This window comes from Aplidium turbinatum, chromosome 7 (genome assembly GCF_918807975.1).
Source record: "Aplidium turbinatum chromosome 7, kaAplTurb1.1, whole genome shotgun sequence".
NCBI classification, from domain to species: Eukaryota; Metazoa; Chordata; class Ascidiacea; order Aplousobranchia; family Polyclinidae; genus Aplidium; species Aplidium turbinatum.
In genome coordinates, this window is record NC_137478.1 from 12,548,841 (window position 1) to 12,573,907 (window position 25,067).

Consider the following 25,067-nt stretch of genomic DNA (forward strand, 5'->3'; position numbering starts at 1 on the left):
TCTAAGATTTTAGTTTGATACTCAGACCTGCCTCTGGACATAATCTCGAATTGTTTTATAGAAACGTTGTTTTTGCATACTGTACACGAGAAAATGTGATCTTTAATGGCACTTTTCTGTATGGAATTCAAATTCAAGTGTTCCTCAGCTCTAGTCCTGAAGAGGACATTGTGTGATGTCGAAAACGTTCGATATTTAATTGTTGCGTAGTTTTGTGTTTTGTAAATATAATAATCTTTTATTATGTTAAACTTGATAACGTTGCTCGGCTTCATATGCCTATGGTTCAATAATAATTGTATCTCATTCCAGGCCAGTCTACTTTTTATATGATGCAATTTCCGCTCTTGCATGCCTACTTCTAAGATTGCGTTTTTTTCGAGCGTTTCACTGATTCCCTTCATCTTGGTATCAAAATGACCACAAACAATTTTTAGATTACGTTCTTCCGTAACAAGGATAAAATTTTACGCAGTTGCTTTGCTGAAGAACATAACTTTGTATTTTACTCTGCAACAATTGCTTGAGGAACTGAATCGAAAAGGGAAACGAGATGGAATGAAGATGAACAAGAAAAAGACAAAAATAATGTATAAAGAGTTAGCAGGAAAACAACTAACAACGGGTATTTTGATAGATGGAGAAAAGATAGAGCAGGTTGATCAATACAAATATCTAGGGAAAATTATAACACCAAGAAACACCATCGAAACTGAGATCACCCAAAGGATAACATCAGGCTGGAGAAGATTTGGTCAATATAGCACTTTTTTAAGAACAAGAACATTCCAATTAGCCTAAAACGAAAAATCATGGACACAGTAATATTGCCAACATTAACATACGGAGCAGAAACATGGTCACTCACAAAACAACAAACAAGAAAACTGGCAGCAGAGCAAAGGAACATGGAAAGAATAATAATAAATAGAAAAGACAAGATTAGAAATGAAGTCATCAGAAACAAAACTTGTATCAAAGATGTCATAGAAACAGCAACAGACCTAAAGTGGCAATGGGCGTGACACGTAGCAAGAATGACAGACAACAGATGGGCCAAGATAACCACAGAATGGACACCAAGATATGCAAGAAGAACTAGAGAGAGACCAAGAAGAAGATGGCGAGATGACATAGAAGAAAAGATTGGCACCACCTGGATGAGAACAGCAAAAGACAGAATGGTGTGGAAACATATGTGGAGGCCATCTGCCAGAAGTGGCATGACCGGCTGATGATGATAATGATGATGATAATTAAGTCTTAACATCAGCAGTATGTTTGTTGCAAGTTTGATAAAATATGTAATCAAGCCAACCTTCATTGGTTTGGAATTTAATTGTCCAGAAAAATACAAGGTGTAACCACAAAGAGGCGGAGATGTATCAGCCACACCTGGATCAATACTAATCGGCACGTCACTTATTCAACACAGCTCCATTATATTGCAATATATTCAGGTGAAGTCATTCTGTTCTTTGCGTCAGGTTTTGATATGACATAGTGTTAGTGTTACGCTTGTCAGAATTTTGTTACTTTAAGCTGTTCTTGTTCGAAACTTGTAGAATATTTTATACCTTTTTGTTTGTGTCGTAATTTGTATACGACGCCATCACGCTGGTCAGTTAAATGAAGCGTAAATTGGATTGTTTTCGCTTCGGCGACGGAAGAAACGATGACCTCATTTTACTGTTATCTCTGGGCAGTCAAGTGTAGCGAAGATTGGAAAATGGACAACACCAACGAAAGCGTCGTTTGTATGATGTAAACTCCTTTCGCTGACCAAGTTTTATGTACAGTATTTGATTTGTTGAGTATAGTTGCAATGTCAGAGCTAGAGACCTAGCCATAACGCAGAGAAAAGCAATAGTTGTAATGTAGGGGGAGGCTGGGGTGCATTGGAACACTAAAAACGTTTTTGTTTCTAGCTCTATCAGGTTTTGTTTAAACATACTGACGTCTCGCTAGTTGATAGTATAAGTGTAGTTCTATATTTTAACGTTATTCCACTTTTATTCCACTATTATTCCACTTTCACCAAACTTTTATACTTGCCGAGTATTTCGAGCTCAAAATTTGGTGTTCGAATGCGCCCCGTGAATTTTTTCCGGGGTCAAATGGAACACAAGACTGGGTGGTTTGGAACATCGATTGGGGTACAATGGAACACAAGTAAAACATCACAAAAACGTGTTTATTAAAAAGAAAAATTGACGAAAAAACTTCCTTTTCAACGAAGAAAAACAACAAAAAGAAATAGGCTGTGCTTCGTTATACAAACGTTGTGTAGGAATAGTATCCAGCCAGTGCCGGTCTTAGGGTATTGCGGGCCCTGTGCGAAATATGTTTTGCGGGCCCCAAGGACAATGATCCAATTCAGTAACGTATTTAGAAACGGGAGGGGGTGTTGACGGCCGGCAGGCGAAGCCTGACGGTGTGCACGCTGAAGGCGACACCCAGCGGCGGGAGTCTGGGGGGGCCTCCCCCAGAAAATTTTAAAAAACTACTTTGAATTTGGTGCATTCTGAGAGCATGTTCAACAAAAATTTGGGTATGAATATTACTGTAAAATGGTGCTGTCCGGTGGCATAGCAAAAGGATAAGATCATGTTTTCTTGGGCATTTTTCAGAAATAAAGCTAAGTCTCTATGTTTTCTTGTTGCTAATTCCTGGCTGAGATATTTGAATGTTTGGTAACTAGCTCTTTTAATGTAGTTTCATTTAAAATTAGGCAAACTTTGTTTTAGAGACATAGGTTGATCGCTTTTTTGCCAGATTATTACAGTTTTATTATTGATTAATCTTGTCCTTGGTTGATCAAAAAACGATCTTATTCCGGTAAGCCACTAACGTTTATGCTTTAAAGTTAACCCAAAGTTTAGAAAATGTAAACAGACGTCATACATCTCGATGAGTATCAGACAAAAAGCTTTAAGACAGTGAACTTACTTCATTTCTGATATATTCAAGTTTTGTATAACGAACCACTGTAATCAGCTATATATAAAAGATCAGTGCAATTTTTCACAGCTGTGGATATTGCAATGTTTCCATGGACTGTACGAGTTAGCTGCAGACTACAATGGATACCAAACAGCTGTAGACCATTATAGATCCTATACCATACTAATTTAGTGTTGATTAGAAAGCACAAAACACTGAAAGCATAATTTTCAATATCGTGACATCACACGCGTTCCAAGGGGGGGTGTAACTCCCAAACTCTCACTTGGCTATGCTACTGATCCAATTTGATTTAAGAAAATCGGTTTACTTTTACTTGGTTGCATAAATATGCATACAAAGCATGAATGAAAATACATCAAAAACACAATGCTCAACTTTCATGAAATGTGTACATATTGTTTTATGGGAATATTTAAGCATGAAATATAACAATGCAAAAGAAACAAACCCAACCAAATGTACCTGTGCAGCAACCAGCAAGGACTCCTTATTATGCTTAAATTGGTCGGAATCCATCTGAACTCAGAAGTAGGTACCTAGATTGAAGTTGTTTGAAATGCTTGCAAAATGTCCAGCAGGTTCACTTCAGAAAAAGTTTTTACTAAAACTGCTGGCTGCCAAACTCAAAGTAACCATGCAACTGAAGATGGGCAATATTCTCTGTCAGAGTCAGTGTCTATACAGTGGCAGAGCAGCATTTAATTAAATTGTTTGCCTCATTCCTGCAAATGCAAGTTAAAACATAACACTGTGCTGCGTTTGAAAATTTTTTCGCAAAGGTCAAAGATGTTTTAAGTGTTTCTGAATCAATTTTTTGCGCTGAACTCAAAAATGTAACCAGTTTTTTTCAATCAGGTCAAGTTTTTTTTTTATCACATATTTAATTATGCTAGCTTTGGTCATTATTGTGCACAAAGAAACTAATTTCTGTGGTAGCTTAATTGGTCATGCATGTTGTCAATTTTAGCAAGATGGCATTTTTATTTGAATGCAAGGTTTTTTCAATGACAGCCATTTTAAATACTACAAAAATATAATGACACAGTTGAAATAAAGGCACTTACAACTAACCAAGAAAGCTTCCTAACACATAATTTTGTTCAACGGCGATCAACCTAACAGTAGAAGTTAATATGTACACTATAAATACGTAAACACTTAACATCACAAATGTGTTTTAAATGCGAAATACCTACTTGCCAACATCAATGTGTGAAATAAAAACGAAGTGTTCAAAATAGCTTAACACAGAAAGCGTTGTTCGGCGCATGATGATATTCCGACGATAAATACAATAACAATATAAATACAAATGATTTATGCTGACAAAAATTGTCGCTTCAAAGATTTTCTTCTTTGTGTGGAATTGGGAAGATCTCTTTTTAAGCACCAACAGTAATCTGCAAGCATGTTTACGTCCCAGTATCCTTGGTACCTTTCTTCCATCTGGCGAAGGTCTTCGTGCATTTTCACAGACATCCGGGCTCCAAGGGTTGAAAGCTTTCAAGCAGCTCTTTAACCTGTGCTGCTTCGTAATCAGGGCTTCTATGCTTTCTTATCAGGGCTTCTATGCTTCTATTCTTTGGTGAGATTAAAATCTCGTGTTAGGTCATTCAGCTCAAGCTGTGTAAGAGGCTTGGGTTGGCTTGTACTTTACTCTGCATCCCATGTGTCTTGTTCACTCTCTGCAGATGAAGAACACTCCATTTCACTTATTTTTCCAGGTGGTGCTGGAACAGGGATACCAGGGCTATGTGATACTGGTTTCATGGCTGAAGGAACATCAGGGTACTTCACATATTGTTTGTTCTTCCAGTTTATTCCTGAAATGAAAAATAACACTGTTACTCTTAAATCAAACAATAAATGAAAATGCCTCCATACAGTACAAGTATCAGCATACCTTGTAAGTTGGTCATGCGAAAATAACAATCAGTGACATGGTCTTTTCCTTCTCTCCATACCATGGGAATACCAAAAGGAAAGCTCTTTATTTTCTTTAGGCTCCATAATCTCAAGCTTTCAACGCATGCTCTACAACATATGTGCGGAGCAAATGCCTCGTCCTGATCGCCTAGTTTTACTCCAAAATACTCATAATATTCTTTCTTAACAAACTGCATAATTTTTGCTTGGCGACTATGCAGGGTGACCTTGCCACATATATAACAGAACCTGTCTGCATCATTTTTGCACTTTCTCATTGTACTGTAAAAACAAAACTTATCATTATTACACAAACGTGTCAAATATACTGACGTGGTAGAGTATTGAGTGCACATAAGTCTTTACATAGCTAATTTCCAAATAAAATACAATAACTATCATCTTAACTGCACACTAACGCAGCCTGTAAAAACCAGTTTAGATGTTTAACTTTTCAAGCATCAGGTGCATTCGTCATGTTCTTCTCATTGTGATGTCACTGAAGTTTCATCAAAACTTGATTCATTTGCTAAATCATTTTTATGACATCACAAATCTCAATCGCAAGACGCTGAAAGCAGCAGTTGTCGAAAATTTCAAATGCAATTTGCCAAAAAATTAGACCTGATGGAAGAATGCGGATAACAGTTTTGGATTCAGCATCAAAAAGTACACTAAGAACCGTCAATACTTTAGTAACCTTAAAATTAACGCAGCACAGTGTAATCAAGCAGGCTAGAAATGGATTCGTACATGAAACTAAGCCACAACAGGCAAGACAACAAGGGGAAATTTTGAAGACGAGTGAAGGGGTTATTATTGAAGACATCATGCATCAAGTACGTAAACCATGCAATCATGCATCTTAATACTTTGCGGTGAAATACCTCATGTTATACAAACATATTGAAAAATAAATACAGCTACTCAATCCAAGGAAAAAAGCACATTGAGGTGTATATCTCAATAAGTTAAATATGAAGTATCATATATAACATAATAATAAAATGAAAACCACTGCACTTGCTATTTGCATGCCACATCTAGTAGCTCAGAGTAAAGATATGTTGTAAAACAATTTTAAGGTTATGGTATAGCGCACACTAAGCATGCCATGTAGTTCATTAGGGCTATATAGTGAATGATGTAAAATACATGCAAAAATGCTATGGCCAAGGCCGTTTGAAAAAATATTTATCCGGGATTTCTTATCATCAACACCAAATTTAACTGAATACACATTTTGTACGCACACTAGCTCTTCGAGCAAAGACTTGGCGTTTAGGTCATTTGGGTAAAAATTAGCCAGCACATCACATTTAGAGGAAATCGAGCATTTCTGCTATTGATCTAACATCATTGCAAGCAGCTGGAGTTTGAATAAAGCAAAGCTGACTTCAGAATTTAGTGGAATTAATCTGTTACCACCAGTAGTGACATCATTTAAGATGTTGTCAAAGAAGTAGATTCACTGGTGTCATTACTGCATTTACTGCAACTAGTATATTTTAAAAACTTAGAAATTGAAGAATGCTTTGTATATTATAATTGAAATTGGACAAATGAAATTGTTCCATCTGATTTCAAAGATGCTAATATCATCACCATATACAAGCGCAAAGGTAATCGATCAGAGTGTGGAAATTACCGTGGGATCTCTCTCTTAGCAACTGCTGGCAAGATTTTAGCACGTATTTTAAACAATCGCCTCAAACTGATATCCGAGAAGATCCTTCCTGAATCTCAGGCTGGCTTCAGGCCATCGCGTAGCACCACAGACATGATATTTTCCCTCAGACAATTGCAAGAAAAGTGTCGTGAACAACATCAACCACTGTACATGGCGTTTATTGACCTATCTAAGGCCTTCGACCGCGTCTCCAGAGATCTCCTGTGGGATGTACTCTCGAAATACGGTTGTCCAGACAAATTTCTTCGTATTCTGCGTCTTCTTCACGATGGTATGTTTGCCAGAGTACAGACCAGCAACAACAGTTCTGAACCTTTCCTGGTTAACTCTGGAGTGAAACAGGGCTGCGTAATTGCACCAACTCTTTTGTAATTTTTATTGCATCTGTCTTGGAAATAGTCCACCATGACCTTCCACCTGGCATTGACATATCTTACCGCATGGATGGAAAGCTCTTTAACCTCGCCCGCCTTAAAAGTAAATCAAAGACTACAACACGGAGTATCATGGAATTTCAATATGCCGATGATAACTGTGTAGCAGCACTGAGTGAAAACCACCTACAGCAGATTCTGAATGCTTTCCATCAAGCATACAAGAGGCTTGGACTTAGCGTCAATATCAACAAGACTCAGGTCCTCTTTCAACCACTTCTTAATGATCGTACCAGTGCTCTGCCAGAAATCCTTCTCGATGGTACACCTCTAAAAAATGTGAAACACTTCTGCTACCTTGGAAGTGAAATTTCAGACAACGCTGACCTTCAGGATGAAATACAACATCGTTTAAATTGTGCTAGCACTGCTTTTGGAAAACTTCGCTCACGAATATTTGACAACCATAACATACGAAAAAGTACAAAGCTCGCCGTCTACAATGCAGTAGTTATCACAACACTACTATATGCTTCCGAGACCTGGACCACCTACCGAAACCATATTAAAACTCTTGAAAGATTCCAACAACGCTGCCTGCGCAAAATTCTGAATATCAGCTGGGAAGAGAAAAGAACAAATTTGAGCGTGCTAGAAGAGGCTGAAACAACAAGCATTGAGTCCCGCATTATTCGAAATCAACTTAGATGGTGCGGGCATGTAGTGCGAATGCCAGATCAGCGTCTCCCTAAACAAATGTTCTACTCGGAATTGGCTAAAGGTAAGCGTTCGGTAGGTGGACAAAAGAAGCGGTATAAAGACTCACTGAAGAGTAATCTTAAAGTGTGTAACATCAATTATACAAACTGGGAGGAAACCGCAGAGGACAGGCTGCTCTGGAGATCTGCCACTCAGAAAGGTGTCGCCACGTTTGAGAAGAGCAGATCTAAAAGGTTAAAAGAAAAAAGAATGCAAAGAAAAGAACGACAATCACACCCACAACCAACTCTCCCAAACGATCTTAAATGTACCAAATGTAACCGAACTTTTAAAGCCAAGATTGGACTAATTAGCCATTTAAGAACTCACCGTTAGCTTTTATTTTATTGCGAAGGCCATCATCCTCGAAGACGAGGGATAGCCATCATCATCATTCATAATTGCTCAACAACTTTTTTTTAAATCCTTTTTTTCTTTGCTCCACTTTTACAATGATTAGGTATAGCTAATGGATAAATCACTAATGGTACTCTATTATTGAGTTCAACAACCTTTGCTGGTACAAAAATGACATTGGTATATCATCAATCTTCTTCTTCTTGCTTATGAGGCAGCAATTCGGGTAACATCTCCCAAAATTGTTGCAACCAGAGCAGTGTCTTCATATATCATCAATCAATCACAGGATTATATTACTATTCAGTGAATTAAATCCAAGCAATGAATAAGTGTACAATGTAGCCTACTGCACAAACTGTATTATACATATTTAAATACCATAACAAGTAGCCTATATTAAGATTTAAAAATTGTTTAGGTTGGGTACTACAAAGTAATCAACTTGAAACAATTTGAAAAGATCCGGGCCCCTTAAATGTTATTTTTCAACCCATGGCATAACAATGACATTTTAGTACCGTACTGTACTGGAAGTAACATGTATCTAAACACAGTTGCCACAAGATTGAAAATTTTGGTTTCTGTTGTCACTGAGCAATGTTAAACATTTGGTAGCCTACATGGCGTTTTAAAAAAACCTGGGCCCTTCAATATTAGATTTTAAAAATTACATGCATAGGGCATAATAATGATAGTTTAATACTGGAAGTAACATGCATTTAAATTTTCACAAGAGTGAAGTTTCCTGAATTCATAGAATATTAAGTGATTTGATACATGGTGTTTTAAAAATCCGGGCCCTTTAAATGATTAGTTTTAAAACTACATATCATATATATGGCATAATAACAATGGTTTTGTATAGAAACTAACATGTATTCTATTTAAATGCAATTGTCACAAAACGAAATTCTGTTGTCACACTGCCATGTTAACTATTTGGCAGATGGTGAAATGTTGTGGGGGGGCCTAAAAGCATGCAAAGGTGGCCCGACGCGACAATTTCAGCACTTGCCTCACCCTAAAGCCGCAACTGACTTCAAGGATACCGGGTACTTGCTTGGGAATCGAATTGAATTTTTTCCATTGGACATGACAAATATTACCGCATTTTCTGAGTAAATTGCGGGCCCCCTAATTTGCGGGCCCTGTGCGATCGCACGGTTCGCACACCCCAAAGACCGGCACTGATCCAGCCATGCATAGCTTACATTCAGTTTTAGGCTAACTCTATCTCACACATTACAACAAGAACAATCACTGCCCAAGCAATTTATCAGGGTACTGTAGCCTACTAGACACACACACCTGCAGCATATCAAAACAAAAAGGATGCGTTTTTTAAAGCATCCATTTGTTCATGAAAATATTATGTAGGCCTACCTTACAAATTAATAGTCTCCAGTGGCTATTCAGTCACTTTGAATGCTATCACCACCCTTCAACATAAATGGTCACTACGAAAGAAATACAACAAGGTAGGTTACAGCACTTCAGCAAATCAAGCGTTTTTGACAACAAATATAATAGCCAAAGAAAATAATAATAGGCGTTCAGAACAACTGCATTTTACATGTTAAGTAGGGAGAAGTCGAATTTACATGACTTCTGCTGCCTCCCAGTTGAACCGCATGGGCGAGGTGTTGGCAAGACTACTTTTACACCGTCTTTGCTGTGCGAAGCAATATCATCAATATCCGGGAAAAAGAATTCTTCCACATGACGCTTGCGACGAATAAATTTCACTTCAATGTCACCATCACTGTCTTCAGGTTTAGTGACCAGACCAACTTAATATTTGTTTGGATGTGCATCAAATTCAACCAAAACATAATCTCCTGCTTCTGGTTCTTTGGATAATGCAGGGAAATCTTCAGTTGTACCAGTATCTTCAACCTCTTCATCTGGTAAAGCATCTGATGAATGATCAGAGAGATGTGGAAACTCACCATCAGAACTTTCACTCTCTGACCAAGACAAATTTCTTCGAACTCTGTCGTTAGTTTTGCAAGAGTTGGCTATGTGTGAATATGTTACAGCAACACCTAACACCATTACTGTCTGTGGAAAATGCAATGACAAGTTAGGCACTAGTTTTAGTGTGCACTGTGCAGTAGCTTACTGGAAATGAAGTCAAACCAAAAGTCAGCAAGTTATTGGTTGATACTTTTACATGAAGACAAATCATGTAGTGTGTAACTTTAGCCCCCAGTATAGGCTACTTATAGGCATAAAAAATTAACTTACACTTTCTAGTGTAAGGGTAACCATTGTTAGGTAAACTCTTTAACCAACGAGTAAGCTACGAGAGATTAGGTGCGAGTTCAAGTCTAAAAAGTCTACCTAAAACTGTAGCCAACTTGAGATGGAATCAAGTCCGTAGGCTACTCGTAGCCTACTTGAATGTAGGCCTAACCTATGACAACAATATGAACCTGGCTTAATATCTTTATGCTTCCTGCAAGCAGACTGTTTTATTTATAACTAACAGATACAATATGTTGGGGAGCATTGGAACGTGTTCCAATGCAGACAAACATTTTTGTTCCAATCCACCCCAAGGCAAATTTTTTAACAAAAATGGCGGTAGCTCACTTGTTTTCTAACCTGTTGAGAAAACTGTTTCACACAAGCTTGCTAGTATCCCTACGTTCTTAGTTTCATAGGTAGGACACTTTTTCCTTCGCTGAATATTCTGTAACTAAGTTTAATTTGAATAAACTGCAATTTACTTGAACTAGTCAGAAACACATTTTGATCAACAGCACCCTACCTCAGCGCATGTCAGCTACGAAAACAGAACATGTGGTGAGCAACTTAGCAATGAAGCCACTGTCATGCTTGAATGGTTTTAAAAGTTAAAGAAAGAAAGGGGAATTCGACTGTTCCATACGTTCCTGTGTTCCAATGCACCCCAGCCTCCCCCTAGTTATGTTATTTGTTTTATTTCACAGCAAAACTTTGTATTAGACCCTTTGCAGTGGTATTGTTTTGTTTGTCGCTGTTTCTTGGAATCAACTACTTAATTGCGTCACTTTGGATGATCTGCACCTGGGACACAGAATAGTTTGGTAAATAACATTGTAACTTTATTCTAGTAATCTACCATAATTGTCAAACTAACTAGGCCTACACCAAAATTATTAACTTTAGTATTCTGTGCCAATAGCCTATTTATATGTGTTTCGTTCTTTAATAGAAAACCGCTAAAACTCCGAACAATTGGTCTGCTGCTGTTGGACAGTGAGGAGAAAGACGCGCGTTAACACACAAGTGGAGGTTGCAGATATTGTCGGACGCAGCTAGGTGTATCCTGACGTAATAAGGAGAACTCTTAGCCAAGCCAAGCTGTACTCAGCTGTAGCCTACATGGCTTGTAAAATATTACGTACATCAGTTTTCAAACTAGTGTAATTGTGCCTTTTCTTACTTTATAGTGTTGTAAGATTCTGTGGCTACTGTTTGGTCTATTATTGTTCTGTAGACTAATTTGATTTAATTGATATTTGCTACTACATACTGATTGTGAATATTGTTGACTAGTTTGATTTAAATTGCATGTGTTTTGTTATTCACTTTATCTCAAGTTGTTTATCAGACCTAAATTTAAAATGTCAGTTAAAGGTTTTCTCCCTTTGCCCGAAAGTTCAGTTTCGGCTTTTTATAGTGCTTCAAATGTTTCTTCGCGAGGCAGCCGCAGCTCCGCAGCGTCGTCGGCACGCTTCAAGCAACGAGAGAGTAGAGTGAAAGTGAAATTGGCCAAACTCGCAAAGGCACAGACGGCAGAGCGATTCTTGGAAGCTGAAAGACAAGAAGCTGCCAAATCTTGCTTCACTGCCGGTCGAAATATCTCCAACAATCGGATGGTAATTGGGACGGTAATGTCGATTTAAACATTGGACAGTCCGTTTATGTTCCCGCCGCTGATGACACAAAGGAAAGTGAAAAGCCAACTGTGGTAAGGTTTTCGCAATCGCAGCAACCAGTTGATGAAAAGAGAGCTAGTCGTCATAGTGGAGGCCCAATAGAAGATTCCTTTTTGCCAAGGCCAATTATCCAGAAATTTGATGGTGACCCGTTACAGTATTCAACGTTTGTTCATAACTTTGAATTCTGCGTTGTCCTGGACAAGTCTCTGACAACGCTCAGAGACATTGGAGAGTATGCGAGCCTCAACTCATTGGGGACCATGCTACATTTAGTGGACAAGTTGCCCCATGATTTGGCTGTGGAATGGGTAAAGACCTCTGTCCAAATCCAAAGAAAAACGGGTCATCAAGCAAAGTTTTGTGACTTCGCGGCTTTTGTACGTGAGCAGTCTGAAATTGCAGACTCGCTATTTGGTCGTCACGTGTTCGGTCCCGGAAGGAAGTCTAAGGAGTCTAAGCCACAACCGCCTGCCCGACGTCACAAAGTTGGGGTTTTCAACACTGGATCAGAAAGTCTTTCCCCCTCTCCTAGTGTTAATAGATTTGGACAATGCTGTCTGTGCAAGGGCCAGCACAGATTGGACAAGTGCAGCAAGTTTCTAGACTTGAATCGCTTTCAGCGCTTTGCCATGTTGAAAAGGGAAGGCTTGTGTTTTAGATTTCTTTCAAAATTGCACGTAGCCGCCGATTGCAAGTCGAAGGAAAGCTGTACAGTGGAAGGATGCACGGGACTCCATCACATGTTGCTGCACAAACATGACGGCGGTCAAGATGCCACAGTATGCGCAAACGCGTGCCATAGCGTAAACGGTGAAAGGTCTTTTGGGAAGCCTTTCCTCCTCACTGTTCCAGTGAGGGTTAGCTGCAATGGCAGGGAAGTCACTACTTACGCGTTTCTTGACACAGGTTCGGAAATGTCGCTTTGTGGCGTCAGCGTTTCCAAAAGATTAAACGCTACTGGGGAAGAAAGGGAAGTACCCATTCAGACTATGGCAACAAAACGTGAGACAATGAAGGGCATGATGTTGTCTCTGATTGTGAAACCACTTAATGGTGAAACAGAGGAATGTTTGTCTCAAGTCTTGACTGTTGACAAGGTACCAGTCAGAGCGAAACCTGTCCCGGACTTTGAAGCAATTGAGGAGCTTAGCCACCTCAAGGGAATAAAGTTTCCCGAATTGGAAGACAAGTCGGTTGGCCTTCTAATCGGCGCCGATGCGCCATTTTTACTGTCTGTGTTGGATGGTCGCTACGGCAAAAGAGGGTCTCCTGCTGCTATGAAGACTCCACTCGACTGGGTGTTGTATGGCCCATCCATTTGTAAAGAATCAGGCGCATTAGAGAAAACGTGCGACTATTCCTGCATGTTCTTGTCGGCTTCTCGTGATGATGAGATCTTGTTGCCACCTCATGAACATGTTTACCCTGGAAAGTTGGACTGTCCTAACTCTAGAGAGGATAGAGTGTCTTTGGGTATGATGGAAACGTCTGTTGAGTTAATCGACGGACATTTTCAACTTCCTTTACTGTGGAGAAATAAAGATATTCAGTTACCAAACAATCGCTGCATGGCAGAAGGCAGGTTGAAAACATTGAAAAAACGTTTAATAAACGATGACACTTATCATAAGAAGTACGTTTCTGTGATGCAAGGTTACGTCGAGCGAGGCTATGCAGAAAGAGTTCCTGAACACGAAATATTGAACGATTTGTCTTGGTACCTTCCCCACCATGGCGTTGTTAATCCGAAAAAGCCTAAAAAATTGAGAAACGTTTTTGATTGCGCGGCAAAGTACAGAGGAGATTCGCTTAATCAAAACCTTATGCAGGGACCTGACTTAATCAATAGCTTGGTTGGTGTTCTGAATAGATTCAGAAAGGAGCCCATAGCCATTACTGCTGATATTGAAGCGATGTTCCATCAGGTCAAGGTCAAGCCTGATGACAGAGACGCACTTCGTTTTCTATGGTGGCCTGACGGTGATGTCGCGAAGCCTGCTGTCTCGTACAGAATGACTGTCCATTTATTTGGTGCAACGTCATCGCCTAGCTGTTGCTCCTTTTGTCTGAAGCATGCCGCGCATCTGTTCGGCAATGAGTTTTCTGCAAAAACTTCAGAGGTTGTGAACAATAATTTCTATGTTGATGACTGTCTGTTGCCAGTGCAACCTTAGATGAGGCTAAGTGTTTAATAAAGGAACTTCGATCGATTGTAAGCATGGCCGGTTTCAATTTGACCAAGTGGCTGTCTAACAATGAAGAGGTGCTTGACGAGGTTCCCAACGACCAACATTCTCAGTTTCACAAAAGTTTAGCTATGGACAGTTGCGCTAACGAGCGTGTCCTTGGGGACCACTGGGACGTTCGAAGAGACGAGTTTTTAGTGAAAGTGGAAATTCCTGAAAAACCATGTACGAGGAGAGGAATTTTGTCTATGTCTCACTCCTTGTTTGATTCACTTGGATTCGTAGCCCCGGTGTCGCTTGAAGCTTAAGTGATCTTGAGAAATTTGAATGAATACGACTGGGATGAGCCAATTGCTGAAGAGCATGCTAACCGCTGGAGGGCGTGGCTCGCCAGTCTTCCTTTGTTAGAGAACATGCGTGTACAAAGATGTCTGAAACCCCCCGGCGACCGAGTCATCACAAAATATGAGCTACACCATTTTGCTGATGCTTCTAGTGTAGCATATGGTGCCGTATCATATCTTTGGATGGTCGATCAAAACTCCAATGTGTACTGTACATTTTTAATGTCTAAATGTCATCTTTCTCCTTCCAACGCCACTACAATTCCAAGATTGGAACTGCTTGCCGCAGTTGCCGCTGTGAGGTTGGATGTGCTGCTTCGGGAGGAGCTGAGGTTGAAAGATTGCGAATCAGTGTTCTGGTCTAATTCTACCGCGGCGTTACAGAGTATTTATAACAGCCGCAAGAGATTTCCTGTGTTTGTAGCAAATCGACTGGCGGAAATTGAGCGACACAGTCAGATTGCGAACTGGAGGTATGTGCCTACAAAGCTCAACCCGGCAGACGATGTGTCTCGTGGTGTGTTTTGCTTGTGTAGTACAGTGGCGTACCGTGACCACTTTGACAGGGTGTTCAGTGACGGCAAAGCAACAGCGGGGGGGTCTGGGGGGCCTCTCCCAGAAAATTTTTAAAATTAACATTGAATTTGGTGCATTCTGAGAGCATTTTCAGCACAAATTCTGAACATGAACAGAACTGACAAAAATAATGTTGTAGGAATGGAGAAGAATACAAAATAGATATTTATTTGACAGCGCCTATTGAATGTTTGAACGCCTATTGAATACATACAGCTACCGCAAAATGACTTGAGACCTACCTTATTTTTCAAGAAAAACACAGGTTTATTTGTTATAAACGCTTTTATTAAAAATAGTCACTTTTGTTAATATTTTGTCATATTGCCCTTGTTTTTGATAACCATTTGCAAGCGTTTGGGCATAGAGTCGCTTAAATTTCTAAAATAATCCGGTGTCAATTCCAGGCACCACACTTTTTTCAGCTCTTCTTTAAGAGTATCCAGGTTAGGAGTTTTTTTTTCGGCCATTGTTCTCTTCATTTTGTGCCAGCAATTTTCGATGGGATTTAAATCCGGGCTGTTGCCAGGCCATTCAAGAACATTTATCTGTCGCTGTTCAAGGAATCTTGTTACTTTTTTGGCTTTGTGGCAGGGTGCACTATCATGCATGAACACCTCGGAGCCATGAATGTGGAAGAAATTGAGCATATGCTCCTCCAAAACTTGCATATAGAGATCAGCGTTCATTTTTTTATTTTTTGGAAGAAAGTACAGGCCTCCCCTTCCCTTCTCTCCACAAAAACTTCCCCACAGCATGACTGACTGTGGGTGTTTAACAGTCGGAACTGTATATCGAGGATCAAAACGATCAGATGACCTTGGACGCCGCACCGTAGTAGACCCCATCTTAAAGACCTGGAAGTTGCTCTCATCAGAGAACATTACTTTTCTCCATTGTTCAGTGGTCCAATGGGCATATTTCTTGGCAAATGCTAGCCGTTGTTTTTTCATCCGCTCAGTGATAAGAGGCTTTTTGGCAGCTTTACGGCTTGGAAGATCCAAGTCCTTTTGGAGGCGGTGCTGAACTGTCCGGATTTTTACATGCTGCAGCAGATCTGGATGAAGATCTTGCAGGCCTAATGCTGTTAAACGAGGGTTCTTTTGTAGTTCTCGTTTCATGATGGTGTCAGTTTGTTTAGATGTTTTTTTTCTTCTTCCTCCACCAAACTTATGCTTGGGAACTGTTCTGCATGAAAGATTTTTGGCTGCAGCCAAGAGCCTCATAATGGTTGCTTTTCCTCTTCCACTTCGCTTGCATATGACTTTTATTGGCACGTTTTCCTGCCTCCATGCAAGAATACGAGCCTTCTCTTCATTACTAGTGTACTTTCCAGGCATGACAAGTTTACTACAAAAATATTTACTCACCTCTGAAAACTTTTACTTTGGATTCTCTTATGCTTTCAAATTAACTATGATTCTCCCAGAACTTCCTCTGATTTCTCTTCACTATTTTATTCTAATAAAATGCCCAAAGCAATTCTACAGTAACATTTTCTTGCTAATAGCCCATTGTGTACGTATTATACATCATAATCATAATTGTTTTGAGTGAAACAATTGCCTTTTATGCAATACACAATGGTTTAATACTTATTGCAATTAAAAACGTGTGAAAATGATCGAGGTCTCAAGTCATTTTGCGGTAGCTGTAATTAAGGTGTTTCAACAATACCAGTAACATACAAACACTCTAATTACAAAGCGATTAGATGTGTTGTTTTAGAATGCTGCATCAATGATATTGGCTGTTGCCATAAGCTTTGTTGCAGATTCAGACAAGCTAGTCCTAATTTACTGGCACTTGGTGCATAAAAAACATTTTATCTTATCTTGTTTCCAACTCTGATCACCTCAAACTCTAATCCAACAAGCTAAAACTTGCTATTACCTGGGATTCCCCCAATGACGCGCCAAGGTGTTCAGATCAGCGAGTGAACAGCCTGGCTGAACTAAAACCATTGCTGTTTTCGCTGCCTTGTGACGTCATTTTTCTTAATTGTTTATTTTAAATAGCACTTGCCAAGCTGTCAGTGCACACCCAGCTTAAAGGTAATGACCAAAAAAAATTAAAGGCAATGACCTCAAACGTTGGAGTATTAAAATTAGAAGAGGACGAGTTTTGCAATTGAAAAGAAAGCAATCAGCATGCAGCAAGATGATAGAATATCATAAAAGTAAAGAACATCGACAACCAATGGAAATTTTCTTTTTTTCTGGATTTCTTTGGGTGTTCAGTGAACACCTTGAACACCCTAAATATACGCCACTGGTGTACTAGTCGAATCTTCTTGGTGATTGAAAGGTCCACAATTTCTGGTCGAGTCTCCTGAACATTGGCCGAATCAGCTGAAGAAACTATCTGAACTGTCGGATGAATTTCCTATGTTTGAAAGACGAGTTGTTCTAACCAGTCAGGTCCTTTCACGTTTCAATGCAGAAACGCCTACAGACCGTTTGATTAGTAGTTTTTCATCGCTACATCGGTTGAAAAAGGCAACTGCCTGGTGGCTGAGATACTTTGAGTTGTCTCGAAAGATTCAAGGCCTTCTGGAAAGGTAAATGCATCTCCGCGGCTATCTGTAGATGAGCTGAAGGTAGCCGAGAAACGTTTGCTGCAACATGAGCAAAGGAAATGTTTCCCAGCACTGTTTCGACTTTTGTTCAAAGGCAAAAATGCATCGAAACAAAATTGTCCTAATGCTATGCTTAAGTTGAACCCTTTTTTGCATGAAGAAACCCTTAGGGTCGAATGCAGAAAGGTAGCTCAAAACTAGTTTTAAGCAAGCCGGCTTATAGATAGTGGCTTGAGCCGAGTTTTGTGCTGCAGAAACTATTCTTACTTTAAGCCAAGCTTAAAACTCGTTTCATTCCAGGTTTTGAGCCACCAATTTAAGTCGCCAAAAAAGGCGACTTAACAGCGGCGGATCTTGACTTAAGCATTTTTGCAAACTGGATTTCAAAGGATTGCGATAAAGTTGTGTAATCAGTCCATCGTGCAGGGCACTTTTTGAAGCTTGCTAAAATGTGCATTCTCCGTCTGTAGAACACTGTAGGCCTTTCTGGAAATGCTGAAGATTACTAGCAGCATTTCATACGACCAGGTTAAATAATAATAATAATAACAATATTTATATAGCGCCACATCCACAGTCAAACTATGCTCCTGGGCGCTGTACATGACAATGGTGATAATTAATACGGTACTTTCAGTCATAATGTTCATTGAAATAGAACGTTTTCAAGCGAGCTTTGAATTCATTTAAATTTTCAGCTTCTTTCACACAAATAGGCAAACAGTTCCAGCAACGGGCAGCAACAACTGGGAAGGTTCGATTTCCATATTGTGTCTTACATGAAGGGTTGCACAAGAGCAATTGATGTTGAGAACGCAAAGTTCTGGCAGGTTTATAATGAACAAGCAAAGTGTCCAGATAGTTCGGAGCAAAACCATGGAAAACTTTATAAATTAATAGATATATTTTAAAGAGAAAATTCTGACCAGATTTATTTGAGTTACAGGTGGAATGTCCCTATTTAGCCCCTTGACAAACCTCCAGATATTTTTGGTTCACTGCTATTTTTCAGTTACAAAGTTGTTAAAAAACGACTTGCAGGGGCGCCGGAACGAGTTTTCACGGGGGGAGCAGGATTATGAAAAAAGGGCACTTTTGTTGCTGAAAGGCCCATTTTTTTTATAGTTTTGAAACAACATATAGCGATAATGCTCATCTTTCAGCTCATTATCGAGTAATGATACAAGTGTCAGGTATACAAAGAACAATGGAACGGAAGGGTCTCATACTATGTTATAATGATGTAACCTACAGTGATACAGAATTTTGTGTCGTGAATATTATGTTGAGCCAAAAATAAAAGATTATAATTAGGCTGAAAGGAAATAGCAGAAATTGCTATTGTTGTCTACTATATGCTTGCTATCACTGTTAAAAAAATTTGTATATTTACTCTTTTTCTACTTGTAAAAAATTTACACGTTTTACTTGCAAAACAATTCACAAACGCCTTTACGTAAACTTGAATGTCACATGACTGTGATACAAGTTTTAACCAATCACAATGCGAGATTTTTTAAACGCTTTGGCTGCATGTCGCGGATCTGTCGTCGGGAATTAGCGCCATTTTAGGTAAAGCCAGAGGGGAGGGAACTAGTTGAAAACAAGTTTCGCTGGAAGGATTAATAATCTCCAGTTTAAAAAGTTTGATGGTATAGCAAACTAAGCATAGTGTACAACTTTAAATAATGGAACTTAACAAAACTGTAGGCTATTGCTTTTCCTGCTGCGGTTATTTTTTCAGATATTGTCTCTTTCCTGTTTGTTACATTTACCAGCAGGTGATCACTAAGGAGATCTTAGTGACAAGCTTTTTTGTTAGAGTGTAATAACAAGGGTTAGGTTTGGTTCAGTAATATATGTTAGAGAAGTAGTGCAAGCAGATTAGCAGAGAAATAGTGAGAGTCAGTCAGATAGCAGATTGAAATACAAATCCTGATACCGGTAGTCCGTCATTTAGCTTTACCGGTACCGTTTTGTTGGAAACTGGTGTTTTCTGTAATTTGACTTCACTGCAAAAAATAATGCCTTAAAGTAAGCAGTTTTTAAAACCTGGCTTATTTGTCCATAAACGGCTCGTTTTAAGCTGTTTTATTTCAGTTTATTCCCAGTTGGTCTTCAGTGCCACCTCTAAATCACTTATGCATAGCATATGTTCGATGTATCTGGGCTACTCTTGGTTCCTGTGTAGAGATTTCCACAAACAGGGCTATGCATGAGAAAATCATCCCGGCTTAGTATAAGTCGTTTTAAAAATGGCTTATATGTAGGCCTATATATTTAGTGGTGAGGTATAATGCTTAATCTTGTTTGATTTTATATATCTTTTGATTTATAATTATTGTATGCCTATGTATTGATGCCAGCTATGGAGCTCCTAGCGTCCAGTATTAATCACATTCATGTTGCCTACAACAACGCCTGTGACAGAAACTTGCGTGCAACACTCCTCATTTCCAAAGTATATATATCCAGCTTGCAGGTTAGCTGCTATATGACAATGCTTCAAGCCCTCATTACAAAGAATGTGTGTTTGAATGCCTTCATAGCTCAGCGCTCCCCTTCCACAATTGGCTTGATTAGAGACTTGATAAAATCAGGGTGTCATGTGAAATCACACTTCATGATACATTATTCAGTATTACTGTGTATGGTAGGTGACTGATGTTGCATTTGTTCTATTCTCAGTGTTCCCTTTAAGCATGTTTTTGTTGCCAAAAAAATGTCTTCTGCCAAGAGATTTTTCAAATGTTGGTAAAATATTTCTTGACGTTTCTTGGTGGATTTCTATAAAATATTAATCTAAAGGTGTATTATCATGTTTAAATTGATGTCATTTATCTATTGTTGAGTCATTAATGTCAATACAGCATGTCTAATTTCTTTTAAAATGCATTGTCATTTTTTGACTTGCAAAGAAAACTGTCATCTGCCCACTCACAAACTAGTCTATTCGGAACACTAGTCATGCATATTTTTTATTGCCTGTATATATACATCGCTCAGGACTCTATATGAATCTTTTTACTGTTTTAGTTTGTGTGACCTCGCTATGGACTGATGGCAGATTTGTGTCTGACCCAAATAAATAATTATTTCAACAGGATATGCTAATGTCTTGATCTGACTTATGCAAAGATTAAAGGTTAGCTGGTTAGTAGTTTGCTTTGGTTTCTTTATTGAACTGAATTACTGAACTGATAAATATGGCGTATAATCTTGTTTGCTCTCTTCAACTTTGTGGAATTACCCTCAGTAACTCAATACAATTATTGCAGCACATCAAAGAACATATAAGAGAAGTCTTTTCCATGAAGTGTCCTATAGTAAACTGTGAGAAATCATACAAAGTTGTTTCATCCTTTACTTCTCACATCTCAAGAGTTCATAAACACTCTTGTCATAACATTATTCATATCCCAGAAAATGATAACCAGGAAAGTGATCAACAAGCTGGAGATGGCTTGGAAGGTACTGGTAGTGATCAGAGTATTTCATCTTTTAAACCACCTGTAGTTTCTCATGTAGTTCAGAGAGATTTGACTAAAGCTCATGCTTTGTTTTTGTTGGCATTGCAATATAAACATATGATTCCAGCAAGTACTGTTGCTTGTATAGCCAAAGAAGTAGAAACATTGCTCATGGTACACAAAGATTTAGCATTAAATAATATTCATTCTGTTTTGCTGTCTCATAATATTTCAGCTGGAACAGCAGCTACAGTAGTTGAAGGTGTTGCACCTTCAATGGACCATGAATGGTGTAGTAATGGCATGTTGCGGATAGCATATATATACTCGACAATTATATTTTGAAAACTCATTAGATATTGTTCAACCAGTAGCATATGACATCAGCATTGTACCAGGTGATTTTTAACCGCATGTAGCCTATAGTCCTTAACTATGCTGGTGTCTGTTAGTTTTTCTGGCATTTTTGGTACTTGCCACTGTATGCAACGTTTCTTGTGCCACACGATGTTTTGCTCATTCTTGTATGTCTTAACTACGGTAATTGATGTTTAGAGCATTGGACTTTTCGACAAAGCCTCACATTGCAAAAATGATAGGGCAAATTAAAGAGGAAACCAGGCATGCATCCAATAATAAGCCAAAGTCGATGGGGATCTAAAAGCTATTAGCGTGTTACTTTTCAGAAGATCATGGTCTTAATCTGCAGTGCTTTGAGGTAAGTTATTCATGTGCTTATTTGGGTTTTATGACAGAAGTTAAAGTGTAACAAAACGATCATAACGTAAAATACTCGGATAAAAACTTTTTATCGGAACATGACTGGTTTCGAGCTTGCTAGCTCTCATCAGGTGAACGCATCTTGTTGTTGAGTTAAATGCCTGGTGAACAGTTTCATTCAGTTTTCAGCATTACTGTGTTGTTATAGTCATATCTTGCATTCCTCAACTGCGGCCGCCAAATTGTCTATGCTGCCTTAGTTGATTCTGGCTCTCTCAGGTTGATGCTCAGCATTATTTCACACAAGGAAGGTAGGCTGCCATCACTTTGGCATTGACTGTTTGGTGTTCATGCAGTTGTGTGTGGTGCATGGCGCAAAACTGACGATGGCTGGCGCCGCCGACCAAGGGTCCTCGTCTTTTAGGCGCAGACAGTTAGGCGCTGGTCAAATAGGCGCGCACACTGTGGCGTCCGGATATTTAGGTGCGGAGCACTGTGGCGCCCGTTCAATTAGGTGCTATTCCTAGTAAAGTCTGCAGATTGTATCAGCTCAGCTTTGTCAAAACCTGGTCAGGGTTTTAACGGAAGACTAAGTTACTCTTCACTCAAGCCTACCACCCGCTTGAACATAGGCTACGGTATATTTTTTACTGATGTTTAGTGGTAGTTATTATTTGACTTATATAACTAAAAGTGAACTCAGTCATGTACGAAAACTTGAATAATTTATTGATGAAGCTTTCGCCGACGCAAACCTGGATTAACAACAAATAAATGCCGAACACGCCCATTAAAAAAAAACAATATATTTTTCTGTTCAATGTAACATTTTGTGTAAAAAGCATTGGCTGTTTAAGCAGCTTCACTTACCGAAGCCATGACATATTTTTCTGTTCAATACAACATTTTGTATGAAAAGTATTGCCGGATAAAGCAGTTTCACTCACTGAAGACATGACTAACAACAAATAAATGCACGCACATTAACAAAACAACATATTTTTCTGTTCAATATAACATTTTGTGTGAAAAGCATTGCCCTACCTGCCAAGCTGATATAATCTGCAGACTTTACTAGGAATAGCACCTAAATGGCCGGGCACCAGAGTGCTCCGCACCTAAATATCCAGACGCCACAGTGTGCGCGCCTATTTCACCAGCGCCTAAAAGACTTGCTCCCCCGACCAATTTGACATCAGAATGGTTTCCATGTGTCATGCAGTTGGGGATATCTTGTGGACTATTATAAAATAAGCTGAATGAAAGCATCACAGAAAGCAACTGCTGTAAATTTGTGCTGTGGCTTCTCGCTAACGTTGGGTTTTCACTATAGGTGATACCGCTGCATCGGCTGAATTTTTTTTGGTGACTATGGAAGACAACATAGTGATGAAGACAGGCTCGTTCTTCACAGCATTGGCCTATGTTTATTGTGCATTCCACGTTTTCAATATGGAGTATCATGAATTTATACGGAGGTAAACGTTCAGTTGTTCAATGTTCATATCATGATTTATAGTTTGTTTTGCTTTTTACGGTGCGTGTTGCCGCTCCAGTTCGATTACCGAGATCACCACATACAAATCGCTGTTAGAACTGATTTATGACCAATCTCAAGAGAAAAAATCTCGTCGTCTGGAATTTTGTTACTCCAACAAAACATCGAAGACAATGAATGCCTCTAATTTGCGTTTTTGCAATGTCTGACTGCAAATTTGAAACTACCCAAGTACCCATATCCAGTAAAAACAATTTCACCATGCTTAGGTGCAATCATAGGCTACTATAGCTGTCCTTTCACACAACAACACGGTACACTTGAACTGGCCGCGCGCGACTGACCGCGTCTTGAACTGGCCACGACTTGAACTGACCACGAGATTCGTATGTAATACAGATCAACCCTAACTACTTCCAAATAATCCTATCCACTCGCGGTCATTTAAAGTCGTGACCAGTTCAAGACGCGGTCAGTTCAAGTGGTTGCCAGTCACGCGTGCCAGTTCGAGTGCTCCGCAACAACATTCCGAGATCTACGCAGGGCTTTGAGCTTATTAGAATATTGCTATCAACGATCGTTTTTCAGTAATTTTCTTCTGAGCATCGTATTCATTAAAACGCCGTATTTAGGATTGACCTGTGTAAAATTTTCATTTGTGATTATGTGCTTTAGGTATTTTGCCAAAGAGAACAGCAGCCGGCAGAACCGAAAAAAACGTTCGAGACGAACAGTGCACCCGAAGGTACTACAGCTGACCAACGAAATCATGCTGAAGCAGGGCTATCTTGTGGCGTCATCACTACAAGCTTCGACTTCTTAACCAGTGAAATCCTGAATTCTTTATTGGATTTTTTTGTTTTGGGACTGTCCATAAAAGTCGTCTGAAGTCAAGGGGAGTGGGTTCCTGGGATTGACATAGCGCTGATGTTTTGCGAAAATGTGGAAGGTGGCAGTTAGTTTTTTGCGGATGACTGGGCCGTTTCTGTTGAAAACACAATGTTCTTTCTTTCTTTGCTTATTCTGTGCTTTTTCTGAAATGATCAAGATTGTTTATAGACTGAAGTGTAAGCAATGTACCATAGGATGTCCCGTTTTTTGGGCGACTTCAGGAAACATAAGCTTGGGTCATATTGTGACTGGATTTTCAACGCTTAATAAAAAAGTGACGTTATTTTTTCATTATGTCGTCATCTTGAGGCGGATTTTTACAATTTGGGCTGTATCTCGAGAATTGCAAAACCTAGAACTTGTACCAAAATGACCGGAAGGTTCGATTTCCTGTTTTTCCGGGTACAAATTCTTAGGTGTCGCCTCAAGATGATGTCATAGTGAACAAATAACGTCGTTTTTGAATTCAGCTTTGAAAATCCAGTCAGAAGATGACCCAAGCTTATTTTTCCTGAAGTCGCCCAAAATTGGAACACCCTAATGTCCTACTCTTTTTCAACCAATCAGGTCTTGTCAATGCAGATCCTGACCAAGGTGGATTTATTTTGCTTAAACTCCGTGCTTGGGAACTTCACTTTCGGCTCTTCAATTTTGTGCGTGGTTGCCGGTGAAGTTAATCACCACCAACTGCGTACAAAGTTGTTCGATTGTTCGCTGCTGTTGTTCATCGATTGCTGTCTTTGGTGTAAATTTGCAGTGTTTTTGGTGTAATATAAATTACAATAAATGATGTGAATCT

The 25,067-nt window shown here is 39.2% G+C and overlaps 2 protein-coding genes across 4 annotated transcripts; one reads left to right on the forward strand and one right to left on the reverse strand.

The window, feature by feature from the left end:
- Positions 1-4,620: 4,620 nt before the first annotated feature.
- Positions 4,621-5,171, reverse strand: LOC145774021 (uncharacterized). Its single transcript, XM_082585155.1, has 2 exons — positions 4,871-5,171; positions 4,621-4,790 (listed from the first exon to the last, which is right to left on the reverse strand). Exons 1-2 carry the CDS (start codon positions 5,169-5,171, stop codon positions 4,621-4,623), a joined length of 471 nt encoding a protein of 156 aa, XP_082441281.1.
- Positions 5,172-17,109: 11,938 nt separating this feature from the next.
- LOC145774781 (uncharacterized) lies at positions 17,110-25,067 on the forward strand. Of its 3 annotated transcripts, XM_082586093.1 has the most exons (5): positions 17,110-20,834; positions 20,968-21,160; positions 21,715-21,877; positions 23,213-23,357; positions 24,053-25,067. In XM_082586093.1, the coding sequence occupies exons 1-3, from the start codon at positions 20,820-20,822 to the stop codon at positions 21,753-21,755; spliced, it is 249 nt and encodes an 82-aa protein (XP_082442219.1). In that variant the 5' UTR covers positions 17,110-20,819; the 3' UTR covers positions 21,756-21,877; positions 23,213-23,357; positions 24,053-25,067. The 3 variants fall into 3 exon arrangements, with proteins under 3 accessions (XP_082442219.1, XP_082442217.1, XP_082442218.1); XM_082586091.1 differs by having other exon boundaries at positions 17,110-21,160; XM_082586092.1 differs by having other exon boundaries at positions 17,131-21,160.

Bases quoted from the DNA above. Each gene is read 5' to 3' on its own strand.
- LOC145774021 (XM_082585155.1), bottom strand. From the start codon at position 5,171: ATGAGAAAGTGCAAAAATGATGCAGACAGGTTCTGTTATATATGTGGC. The intron at 4,791-4,870 runs GTATGCTGATAC...TTTTCATTTCAG, and splicing joins TCGCATGACCAACTTACAAG to GAATAAACTGGAAGAACAAA.
- LOC145774781 (XM_082586091.1), top strand. From the start codon at position 20,896: ATGGCGTATAATCTTGTTTGCTCTCTTCAACTTTGTGGAATTACCCTC. The intron at 21,161-21,714 runs GTACTGGTAGTG...ATTGATGTTTAG, and splicing joins AGCTGGAGATGGCTTGGAAG to AGCATTGGACTTTTCGACAA.